We start from the raw sequence: 12,385 nt of genomic DNA, 5'->3' as shown, positions 1-12,385 counted from the left end.
GATGGAGCTCCATCCAGTACTTTTGGGATGAGTTGGGGAGTTGGGGATGATGAGGTATGGTGGTGATCATCCATCATCCAACATCCTGACCTTGATTACACTCTTGTTGCTGAATGCAATCAAATCCACACAGCAGTGCTCCTCTAAAATCTAGTAGGAAGTCTTCTTCCCTGGAGAGTAGAGACAGTTACTCCAACAAAAGCAGGAGAAACTCTTTATAATAGCCTTAATTTAGGCAGAAATGAAGAAGCAAGTGTCCCAATACTTTTGTCAATATAGAGTATATAGAAGGCTTAGATAGCGTATAGGATTCTAGGATGCTTAGCTAGTACGTAGAATTCAACAGGAATTAGAAAGAATAAAAAAATATGTATCTAGTGTATAGAATTTTCGAATGCATAGCTAGAACCCTAGCAGGTAGGACCTTAGATCCCTTAATGTGATTTCTATATGGCTTAGCCCAAATCACACGGATCGGGTCATTTTTCAATTCAACAAAAAAGGGGAAAAAAAGGAGTGAAATGTGAAATATTAATTTTAGCTTACAGTTTGAAAGTATTTTGTGTTGCTGCTTTGTTTGTATTAGTAACTTATTTGTATTAGTAACTTATTTTGACATGGTTTGTTTGTTTGCGTAGATTAGTGACTTTTATTTTGATACAGTCTGTTTGTATTAGTGGCTTTTATTTTGACAAGGAAAAATAATAGAACTGCTTTCGTGACCCAATGTTTACAAATGGAATGGGGGGGGGGGGGGGTCGCTCCACTTAACTACTAAATCACAAACAACTGTGTCAAAATAAAAGTCACTAATAAACAAACAGACTCAAAATAAGTCACTAATACGAACAAAGACAGACTGTCAAAATTAAAGTTACTAATAAACAAACAGACTCAAAATAAGTCACTAATACGAACAAAGACAGACTGTGTCAAAATAAAAGTCACTAATACGAACAAAGACAGACTGTGTCAAAATAAAAGTCACTAATACGAACAAAGACAGACTGTCAAAATTAAAGTTACTAATAAACAAACAGACTCAAAATAAGTCACTAATACGAACAAAGACAGACTGTGTCAAAATAAAAGTCACTAATACGAACAAAGACAGACTGTGTCAAAATAAAAGTCACTAATAAACAAACAGACTGTCAAAATAAAAGTCACTAATACGAACAAAGACAGACTGTGTCAAAATAAAAGTCACTAATAAACAAACAGACTGTCAAAATAAAAGTCACTAATACGAACAAAGACAGACTGTGTCAAAATAAAAGTCACAAATACGAACAAAGACAGATTGAGCCAAAACAAAAGTCACTAATAAACAAACGGACTGTGTCAAAATAAGTCCCTAATACACAAAGGAACATATATTATGGGTATGAAAATGAAATTACTAACTGTGCTAACTTCTAATATTACAGAATAATTAACTATGTTTCTGTTCTGCTCCGAGGGCTTAAACAATGCCATCATCCAGTGGCTCTTCATTGTGATTGGTTGGAAATCGAATTATTTAAATGATCATGACGACCCAAGATTGGCACAAACAAGCAAACTTTAACTTGAACTTTGTCATGTTATAGACTGTTGGACCAGGACAGGCCACTGTGTCCGAAACAGCCTAAACGAGTTAATGTGTAGGTTCCCATTAATCCGGATAAGCCAGAGTTTAATTCAGTTAATGCTCATAAGACTCATATCAGGGACAGCGGAGTCTGCAGCAGCTTCTCAACATCTCGACCAGCTCTGAAGTTACACCATCCAGCCCAGAGTTTCACAACCCCAGTTCTGATGACCTCGAGCTCTTGACATGACTCAGATCCTGCTAATTAGATGATCAACTGAATAAGCTGAGTTACACTACAGGAAGCACAAACGCGAGCAGAGCATGGAGTCATCAAGACTGGGATCGCTCACCACTGGTCTAGACTCATGGTCATGCAGCAGGTCAGATCAGCACTGTCTGCAGGTCCAGCTGCAAAGCTTCTACAATGCTTAGCCAGAGTGTGGAGTAGTGCCGACCAATGCTTCAGTGAGTTCTAGAGGGATTAGCTGGTATGGGTAACTCTAGAACCCTTGTGGAACACTTTGCCACAGCGTAGAATTCTACAATGGGAACCAGAACTACATGGTCTAGACAGTCAAACCTAGAACGTTCTCCCAACAAGCAGCACTGGAGAACACTTCTAGAACCCTTTGGTACAGTTCTAAAAATAAAGGTGCTTCAGATGGTTCTTTGAGCAATGCTACAGAAGAACCATGTTTTGTAATTGAGTTGTGTGACTCTGAGGAACATTCTGGATCACTTGATCTGAAGGTTCTCCACACTCATACATCTCAAGTACAAAACATGGTTCTAAGTGGAACCAGCAGTGGTTGTTCTGTGGTGTTGTTCAAAGAACCATTTGAAGAGTGTACAAAGGGTTCGAGAAGTGTTCTCCAGTGCTGCTTGTTGGCAGAACGTTCTAGTGCGTTCTAGACTAAGTAGCTTCTAGTCTGTCTGCTCTCCAAACTATGGTTTGTCCTGTAGCCATGTGTCCCCACAGCTCAAGGCTTGTGCTCTCATTGGCTGTAGCTCGTCTCCGCACTCACTGCCACTGCCGGTCACAACACTGTTTACACCACTGGATTTGGACTCCCCGACAGATCCAGATGTTTAGTGCGGTGGTTCTGGTGTCTGTGAGCTTTTAGACTGGATCTATGAACAGCCTACAAATAGCAATAGAGCCAGATCCCAACTATTACCACAAGGTCATGAGCTCATTATTTTACAGAATATAGACTAGATCTATATGATGTCTATATGGACAAAAGTATTGGGACATGGCAACAGCGTTCAGACCATCAGAACCAGAATAAGTTGTGGCAAATATGCCACACAACCCCGGCAGCAGCTTCTTTCCATCATTTTGATTCCTATTTCAGGTGACTGTTAAGACCGTTGTGTTTCCTGTTGAGTTTTAAACATAAAGTCCAATATATTCTCAAAATACACACAAAAGTATACGCTGTTATTTTCTAAATATTTTAGGTTCTGTCGATCAGTTTGAGACAATATTTAAGAAGATTTTTTGGAGAATATCAATTGTTCTTGAAATTTTAATTGAAAAGTTAAGAAAAATCAGAAAACTCTTACAAAGATTTTTGAAGAATATATCATACAAACAGACTGTATGATGATAACTGTGTAAACGGACAAATAAATGATAATAATTAAAACATTAAAAGGAAAGAAATTAAGATTGTAGAAGATTAAAAGAGTAGAAAATTAAGATTTAACGAAAAAATAACCCTGTAAACATAAAACAATAGAAATAAAAAGAGTTAAGTTAGTTAACTTTTAACTAAGAAAAGTTAACTAAAGAACCAAACAAAATGATAACATTAGCTAAAAAAAAAAAAAAAAGCTAAAAATGGACTTCCATTACAATGCAAATTGATTTTTTAGCATGAAGTTATGAAAAAAAGCAGTAAGAGATTGCTGTGCATTATCATTTATTATTTTATTATTATCAATAATAATAATATATATTTTTTTTACATTTACATTTTTTTTTACATTACAAAATTCTTACACAGGTAATATAAATTCTTACCTGTATAAGAAGTTGGATGGATTTTATAATGTAAAAAAAAAAAAATAATAATAATAATAAAATAATGTGTTTTTATTGTATGCACAATAATCAATATTGCTGACTAGTTAACACATCACACACCAACAAAAAATATATTTTTTTTCACTTTTATTTACTTTTATTTAATGTAGATATTTTAGCTCTTACGCAAGTGTAATATGGTTTAATTTAATTCAGTAAAATTTGCTCGCTTAAGGATCGTTTGCTCTGTACCGCTCACGCTGCGGTTTACCGGAGTTCACGGTATACCGCCCCGGCCCTAAGCCTCTACAGCCCAGTCAGTCGCGCGCGTTGGAGCGCAGCCAGTCTCTCAGCACTACGCGGGCGCGGCCCCGGTCCCCTTCACAAAGCCCCGCACACCGCTGCTGACCCACCTGTGCGGAGTCCTCAAACACGCTGAGCCGAAAGTGCCCCCTGCGGACCTCCATCTCCACCGCGGAGCCTCGAGCCACCGTGGCCCTGGAGGTCTGGTTCCTGCAGAACATCTGAACGCCTGTCTGGGGCTCCTTCACTGAGAACTCCGGGCCCGCTCAGCTACCAGCGCCGACCCGAGCTCATGTCCGCAAGCAGAACCGAGCTGTAGAAAGTCCACCCGCTGAGGAAACGTGAGGTCCAGTGAGGTCCAGGAGCTCAGCTCTCATGCTGGAGTCTCCCACTCCGAGGAGAATCTGGGAGGCGCTGAAACTTTACTGCAGGCTGTTGGAGCAGCGCAGCGCCCCCTGCAGGCCAGCGCTCACACTCACAGCAGCGAGGGGGCGAATCACGTGGCGCTGGAGCTTAATGGAGAGCACCGATCCCAGACCTGCTGGTGGAGGAACTCACCATGTCCACACGGTTACTGCTGCCCTGCTCCAGACCCGAACCCTTTCTGGTTGCTAGAACGTTTTTGAAACGTTCCTACAACATTCATTAAAACCTTATTTGTATTTGTTCAGAGACAAAATCAGCACCCATAACTCTACAGCACTTAATGACTCTACTGACCAACAGCCCATTATGACCACTGATTACTGACTCCAAATGTAATTAACTCTATATAACATTAGAATAAACCCTGATAAACATAAAGTCAGTGGTCAGTGAGAGTGTCTACCTGTAATTAACTCTATATAACATTAGAATAAACCCAAATAAACATAAAGTCAGTGGTCAGTGAGAGTGTCTACCTGTAATTAACTCTATATAACATTAGAATAAACCCAAATAAACATAGTCAGTGATCAGTGAGAGTGTCTACCTGTAATTAACTCTATATAACATTAGAATAAACCCAAATAAACATAAAGTCAGTGATCAGTGAGAGTGTTTACCTGTAATTAACTCTATATAACATTAGAATAAACCCAAATAAACATAGTCAGTGATCAGTGAGAGTGTCTACCTGTAATTAACTCTATATAACATTAGAATAAACCCAAATAAGCATAAAGTCAGTGATCAGTGAGAGTGTTTACCTGTAATTAACTCTATATAACATTAGAATAAACCCAAATAAACATAAAGTCAGTGGTCAGTGAGAGTGTTTACCTGTAATTAACTCTATATAACATTAGAATAAACCCAAATAAACATAAAGTCAGTGGTCAGTGAGAGTGTTTACCTGTAATTAACTCTATATAACATTAGAATAAACCCAAATAAGCATAAAGTCAGTGGTCAGTGAGAGTGTCTACCTGTAATTAACTCTATATAACATTAGAATAAACCCAAAATAAACATAGTCAGTGGTCAGTGAGAGTGTCTACCTGTAATTAACTCTATATAACATTAGAATAAACCCAAATAAACATAAAGTCAGTGGTCAGTGAGAGTGTTTACCTGTAATTAACTCTATATAACATTAGAATAAACCCAAATAAGCATAAAGTCAGTGATCAGTGAGAGTGTTTACCTGTAATTAACTCTATATAACATTAGAATAAACCCAAATAAACATAAAGTCAGTGGTCAGTGAGAGTGTTTACCTGTAATTAACTCTATATAACATTAGAATAAACCCAAATAAACATAAAGTCAGTGGTCAGTGAGAGTGTTTACCTGTAATTAACTCTATATAACATTAGAATAAACCCAAATAAGCATAAAGTCAGTGGTCAGTGAGAGTGTTTACCTGTAATTAACTCTATATAACATTAGAATAAACCCAAATAAACATAAAGTCAGTGATCAGTGAGTGTGTTTACCTGTAATTAACTCTATATAACATTTGAATAAACCCAAATAAGCATAAAGTCAGTGATCAGTGAGAGTGTTTACCTGTAATTAACTCTATATAACATTAGAATAAACCCAAATAAACATAAAGTCAGTGGTCAGTGAGAGTGTTTACCTGTAATTAACTCTATATAACATTAGAATAAACCCAAATAAGCATAAAGTCAGTGATCAGTGAGAGTGTTTACCTGTAATTAACTCTATATAACATTAGAATAAACCCAAATAAACATAAAGTCAGTGGTCAGTGAGTGTTTACCTGTAATTAACTCTATATAACATTTGAATAAACCCAAATAAACATAAAGTCAGTGGTCAGTGAGAGTGTTTACCTGTAATTAACTCTATATAACATTAGAATAAACCCAAATAAGCATAAAGTCAGTGGTCAGTGAGAGTGTCTACCTGTAATTAACTCTATATAACATTAGAATAAACCCAAAATAAACATAAAGTCAGTGGTCAGTGAGAGTGTCTACCTGTAATTAACTCTATATAACATTAGAATAAACCCAAATAAACATAAAGTCAGTGGTCAGTGAGAGTGTTTACCTGTAATTAACTCTATATAACATTAGAATAAACCCAAATAAGCATAAAGTCAGTGATCAGTGAGAGTGTTTACCTGTAATTAACTCTATATAACATTAGAATAAACCCAAATAAACATAAAGTCAGTGGTCAGTGAGAGTGTTTACCTGTAATTAACTCTATATAACATTAGAATAAACCCAAATAAACATAAAGTCAGTGGTCAGTGAGAGTGTTTACCTGTAATTAACTCTATATAACATTAGAATAAACCCAAATAAGCATAAAGTCAGTGGTCAGTGAGAGTGTTTACCTGTAATTAACTCTATATAACATTAGAATAAACCAAATAAACAAAGTCAGTGGTCAGTGAGAGTGTTTACCTGTAATTAACTCTATATAACATTAGAATAAACCCAAATAAACATAAAGTCAGTGATCAGTGAGTGTGTTTACCTGTAATTAACTCTATATAACATTTGAATAAACCCAAATAAGCATAAAGTCAGTGATCAGTGAGAGTGTTTACCTGTAATTAACTCTATATAACATTAGAATAAACCCAAATAAACATAAAGTCAGTGGTCAGTGAGAGTGTTTACCTGTAATTAACTCTATATAACATTAGAATAAACCCAAATAAGCATAAAGTCAGTGATCAGTGAGAGTGTTTACCTGTAATTAACTCTATATAACATTAGAATAAACCCAAATAAACATAAAGTCAGTGGTCAGTGAGTGTTTACCTGTAATTAACTCTATATAACATTTGAATAAACCCAAATAAACATAAAGTCAGTGGTCAGTGAGAGTGTTTACCTGTAATTAACTCTATATAACATTAGAATAAACCCAAATAAACATAAAGTCAGTGGTCAGTGAGAGTGTTTACCTGTAATTAACTCTATATAACATTAGAATAAACCAAATAAACATAAAGTCAGTGGTCAGTGAGAGTGTTTACCTGTAATTAACTCTATATAACATTAGAATAAACCAAATAAACAAAGTCAGTGGTCAGTGAGAGTGTTTACCTGTAATTAACTCTATATAACATTAGAATAAACCCAAATAAACATAAAGTCAGTGATCAGTGAGTGTGTTTACCTGTAATTAACTCTATATAACATTTGAATAAACCCAAATAAGCATAAAGTCAGTGATCAGTGAGAGTGTTTACCTGTAATTAACTCTATATAACATTAGAATAAACCCAAATAAACATAAAGTCAGTGGTCAGTGAGAGTGTTTACCTGTAATTAACTCTATATAACATTAGAATAAACCCAAATAAGCATAAAGTCAGTGATCAGTGAGAGTGTTTACCTGTAATTAACTCTATATAACATTAGAATAAACCCAAATAAACAAAGTCAGTGGTCAGTGAGAGTGTTTACCTGTAATTAACTCTATATAACATTAGAATAAACCCAAATAAACATAAAGTCAGTGGTCAGTGAGAGTGTTTACCTGTAATTAACTCTATATAACATTAGAATAAACCCAAATAAACAAAGTCAGTGGTCAGTGAGTGTTTACCTGTAATTAACTCTATATAACATTTGAATAAACCCAAATAAACATAAAGTCAGTGGTCAGTGAGAGTGTTTACCTGTAATTAACTCTATATAACATTAGAATAAACCCAAATAAACAAAGTCAGTGGTCAGTGAGAGTGTTTACCTGTAATTAACTCTATATAACATTAGAATAAACCCAAATAAGCATAAAGTCAGGTCAGTGAGAGTGTCTACCTGTAATTAACTCTATATAACATTTGAATAAACCCAAATAAACATAAAGTCAGTGATCAGTGAGAGTGTTTACCTGTAATTAACTCTATATAACATTAGAATAAACCCAAATAAACATAAAGTCAGTGAGATTGTCTACCTGTAATTAACTCTATATAACATTAGAATAAACCAAATAAACAAAGTCAGTGGTCAGTGAGAGTGTTTACCTGTAATTAACTCTATATAACATTAGAATAAACCCAAATAAACATAAAGTCAGTGGTCAGTGAGTGTTTACCTGTAATTAACTCTATATAACATTTGAATAAACCCAAATAAACATAAAGTCAGTGGTCAGTGAGAGTGTTTACCTGTAATTAACTCTATATAACATTAGAATAAACCCAAATAAACAAAGTCAGTGGTCAGTGAGAGTGTTTACCTGTAATTAACTCTATATAACATTAGAATAAACCCAAATAAGCATAAAGTCAGAGGTCAGTGAGAGTGTCTACCTGTAATTAACTCTATATAACATTTGAATAAACCCAAATAAACATAAAGTCAGTGATCAGTGAGAGTGTTTACCTGTAATTAACTCTATATAACATTAGAATAACCCCAAATAAACATAAAGTCAGTGAGATTGTCTACCTGTAATTAACTCTATATAACATTAGAATAACCCCAAATAAACATAGTCAGTGGTCAGTGAGAGTGTCTACCTGTAATTAACTCTATATAACATTAGAATAAACCCAAATAAACATAAAGTCAGTGAGATTGTCTACCTGTAATTAACTCTATATAACATTAGAATAACCCCAAATAAACATAGTCAGTGGTCAGTGAGAGTGTCTACATGTAATTAACTCTATATACCATTAGAATAAACCCAAATAAACATAGTCAGTGGTCAGTGAGAGTGTCTACCTGTAATTAACTCTATATAACATTAGAATAAACCCAAATAAACATAAAGTCAGTGGTCAGTGAGAGTGTCTACCTGTAATTAACTCTATATAACATTAGAATAAACCCAAAATAAATATAGTCAGTGGTCAGTGAGAGTGTCTACATGTAATTAACTCTATATAACATTAGAATAAACCCAAATAAACATAGTCAGTGGTCAGTGAGAGTGTCTACCTGTAATTAACTCTATATAACATTAGAATAAACCCAAATAAACAAAGTCAGTGGTCAGTGAGAGTGTCTACCTGTAATTAACTCTATATAACATTAGAATAAACCCAAAATAAATATAGTCAGTGGTCAGTGAGAGTGTCTACATGTAATTAACTCTATATAACATTAGAATAAACCCAAATAAACATAGTCAGTGAGAGTGTCTACATGTAATTAACTCTATATAACATTAGAATAAACCCAAATAAACATAGTCAGTGGTCAGTGAGAGTGTCTACCTGTAATTAACTCTATATAACATTAGAATAAACTCAAATAAACATAAAGCCAGTGGTCAGTGAGAGTGTCTACATGTAATTAACTCTATATAACATTAGAATAAACCAAATAAACATAGTCAGTGGTCAGTGAGAGTGTCTACATGTAATTAACTCTATATAACATTAGAATAAACCGAAATACACAAAGTCACTCAGAGTGTCTACCTGTATTTAACTCTATATAATGTTAGACTAAACCCAAATAAGCATAGAGTTACATACAGGCAGACACTAACTGACCACTGACTTAATTATGTTTATTTGGGTTTATTCTAATGTTATATAGAGTTAATTACAGGTAGACACTCACTGACCGCTGCCTTTTGTTTGCTTATTTGTTTATTTTATTCTAATGATTTTATTCTGTTTAGTTTATTCTAATGATATATAGAGTTAATTTAATGATAAATACTACACTAGAGTTCGGTTCCCAGGCTGGACAAGCAAACCACACTTTACTAATAAGAATCCTTGGCCAAGAATCCCAACTCTGCATTCTCATACATGTGTATCAAGATGCACATGTTTGTCTTATAATGGATAATGAAAGGATCAGTCAATGCCAAAAATGTATTATTGTTATTATTATTATTATCATTATCATAAAATGCAAAGCAAGATGGGTTACATTGCAAAAAAGATTTCAGTCTAAAACATAATTACTAAAAAAAGAATTACTGTAAATCAGGTCGTCATAAAATTTTATTAACATATTTACATGTTTTGATGTGTAATTTATACACTCGCTTGTAAACAACCTGTACACAACTGGACAATCCAGTTCAGTTTGTTGAGCTTAATTTTCATACACTGAAATTTCATGTGCATGAACTATACTGTCGTTGGCGGTACAGGCAGGCAGCATGTAAAATAAAAACACACACTTCTAGAAAATAAAACCAATGCATAAAATCTGTCCACACCAGCAGTGTGCTATATATATATATTAACCTGGTAAAAACGCATAAATTACAAACCTAAAAAAAGGCAAGGGGTGAGATGCTTGAACACTAGATAGTCATGATGGGGAACACCCTGAAGGGTTAGACGAGAAAGGCAGGTTACTGAGTCTGATGTGGGACACAGGCATTGTGGGTTAAGACAGAAAACCGAAGGCTCATAATTACAGCAACTGAAGGATGGATGCTACACTGCGTGTGCATGAATGTACAGCTGAAGCAGGTGTGGCAGAAAAATGTAAGAAAACATTTCAGCGGTTCTCAACCACATCTCTATGTGCTGCATCTGTAACACAGGGTTGATTAACACAAAAATCATGATCATTTGTATCTTGATTTGATTTCTCTGTATTTAGAAAGGCACAAAACACCGATTTAAACCCACGTCCAATAGAACAAGCCTACGAGCGGCTGCTTCAGGACCAGCACATTGACTTCTATTATGAAGGAGTTTGGATCCAGTGGGTTTTCTGGTCTTTTCTAGATACCTGATAAATTTGCTGGCCCTGGTTATCAACAATACAACACGGCTGGGGCAGATATACAGACAACAGGATGAAAAACACTGCTGCATTCCCTCCATCAACCAGTGAAATCAGAGCTAAATTCATTCCTATTTTGGCTCTGGGTAGTTTTGAGGTTGACCGTGATAAAATACTGCCTGGTACCCACCATGCTATCATTCAGACTCATTAGCCATCATTTTTGGTTAAAGCAATTCCCCCATCTCCTTCACTCCCTGAACTTCATCCTCTCACTCCATCTCCTCCTGCTCGTCCACCATGGTAAAGATGTCGCTGAAGAAATATGCAGAAACGCTGGTGGGCTCCTCCTCTGTGTTTGGGTTTGTGCCCGAGGTTCCAGGCTCTGTGTTTACCTGAGAAAGGTAAGACAGCACAGAAACAGACAGGTCTTAGAGAGAGAAAGCAAGAACTACTAAAAATCCACCGTAACTGTTTTAATAATGAGCTTTTAGTTCATGACTGAACAACCCTAGCAAATTCCTTTCATAATAAAAGTCTCCATTTCAACACAGTGCCAGTTATACTACATCCGCTAACAGACGCTCAGACGGCAATGCACCACGCTGACTGGTCTGGGGGAGGATTATCCCACCTACCCAGAGGGAGAGTGATGCTAAACGTGCTCCCTGGAACTCCCAACCACTGACGGCTGTGGCATGGCCAGAGACCGACCTGACAATCTCCTGATGATCAGGCCAACGCTTAGATGATGCCTCTCAGCAATCCCCCCCCAATAATAAATGTATTTATTGATCAGCAGGATGTTTTAACTGTTATTCTGACACATTTTTCTTATAACCCATTGATTATGTTTTTACCTCTGGAGCTGGGGTGGATGAGACAGATGGAGACAGTGTGCTGGCTGGTGAGGGATCAAGTCTGGAGAGTTTTTGGGAAGCTGAAGCTGGTCTGGAGGCTGAAGCAAGAGGCCCTGGAGCGGGCCGCCTTCTCTCAGAACGAGATGCGTTTATGGCCGGTTTCTGAGGGCCTGCTGAGGACCCCCTGCTAGCTGATGAGGATCCCTGCGTGCTTGTACTGGACATGAAGGAGAGGAAGCCTCTAGGTCTCCTACCAGGCCTACAGAGAACAACAACAACAAGCAGGGAAGACTCATTTAGACGACGAGGTAAACTGGCAACATGCTGCATATTGTGACCGCATTGCCTATTAAGGAGAATATACATGTCCAAATGTTTGTGGACACCCTTTCTAAAAACTGCATTCCATTACTTTAAGAGCACTGGATATTGATAACAGGGTTGTGGGTTCGATTCCCGGGCTCGGCAAGCTGCTACTGTTGGGCCC

The 12,385-nt window shown here is 36.3% G+C and overlaps 2 protein-coding genes across 5 annotated transcripts in view; both read right to left on the bottom strand.

The window, feature by feature from the left end:
* rtknb (rhotekin b) overlaps positions 1-4,200 on the bottom strand; it is a 69,792-nt gene extending 65,592 nt beyond the window's left edge. The window contains exon 1 of the mRNA XM_072662275.1: positions 4,022-4,200. Within this exon, the coding sequence (XP_072518376.1) occupies positions 4,022-4,132 (111 nt within the window). The 5' untranslated portion in view covers positions 4,133-4,200. The remainder of the gene's footprint in view (positions 1-4,021) is intronic.
* A 5,968-nt stretch (positions 4,201-10,168) lies between these two features.
* The window catches only part of LOC140539636 (uncharacterized), a 30,953-nt gene continuing 28,736 nt past the window's right edge, over positions 10,169-12,385 (bottom strand). For all 4 annotated transcript variants that reach the window (XM_072662378.1, XM_072662381.1, XM_072662380.1 and 1 more), the window contains 2 exons: positions 11,899-12,157; positions 10,169-11,433 (listed from right to left, as the gene is read on the bottom strand). In XM_072662378.1, coding sequence (XP_072518479.1) covers positions 11,311-11,433; positions 11,899-12,157 — 382 coding nt within the window. In that variant the 3' untranslated portion in view covers positions 10,169-11,310. The remainder of the gene's footprint in view (positions 11,434-11,898; positions 12,158-12,385) is intronic.

The sequence above is a fragment of the Salminus brasiliensis genome, chromosome 18, assembly GCF_030463535.1.
Source record: "Salminus brasiliensis chromosome 18, fSalBra1.hap2, whole genome shotgun sequence".
NCBI lineage: Eukaryota > Metazoa > Chordata > Actinopteri > Characiformes > Bryconidae > Salminus > Salminus brasiliensis.
Note: the sequence above shows the minus strand (reverse complement) of the source record. Positions and strands in the feature narration are given on the sequence as shown.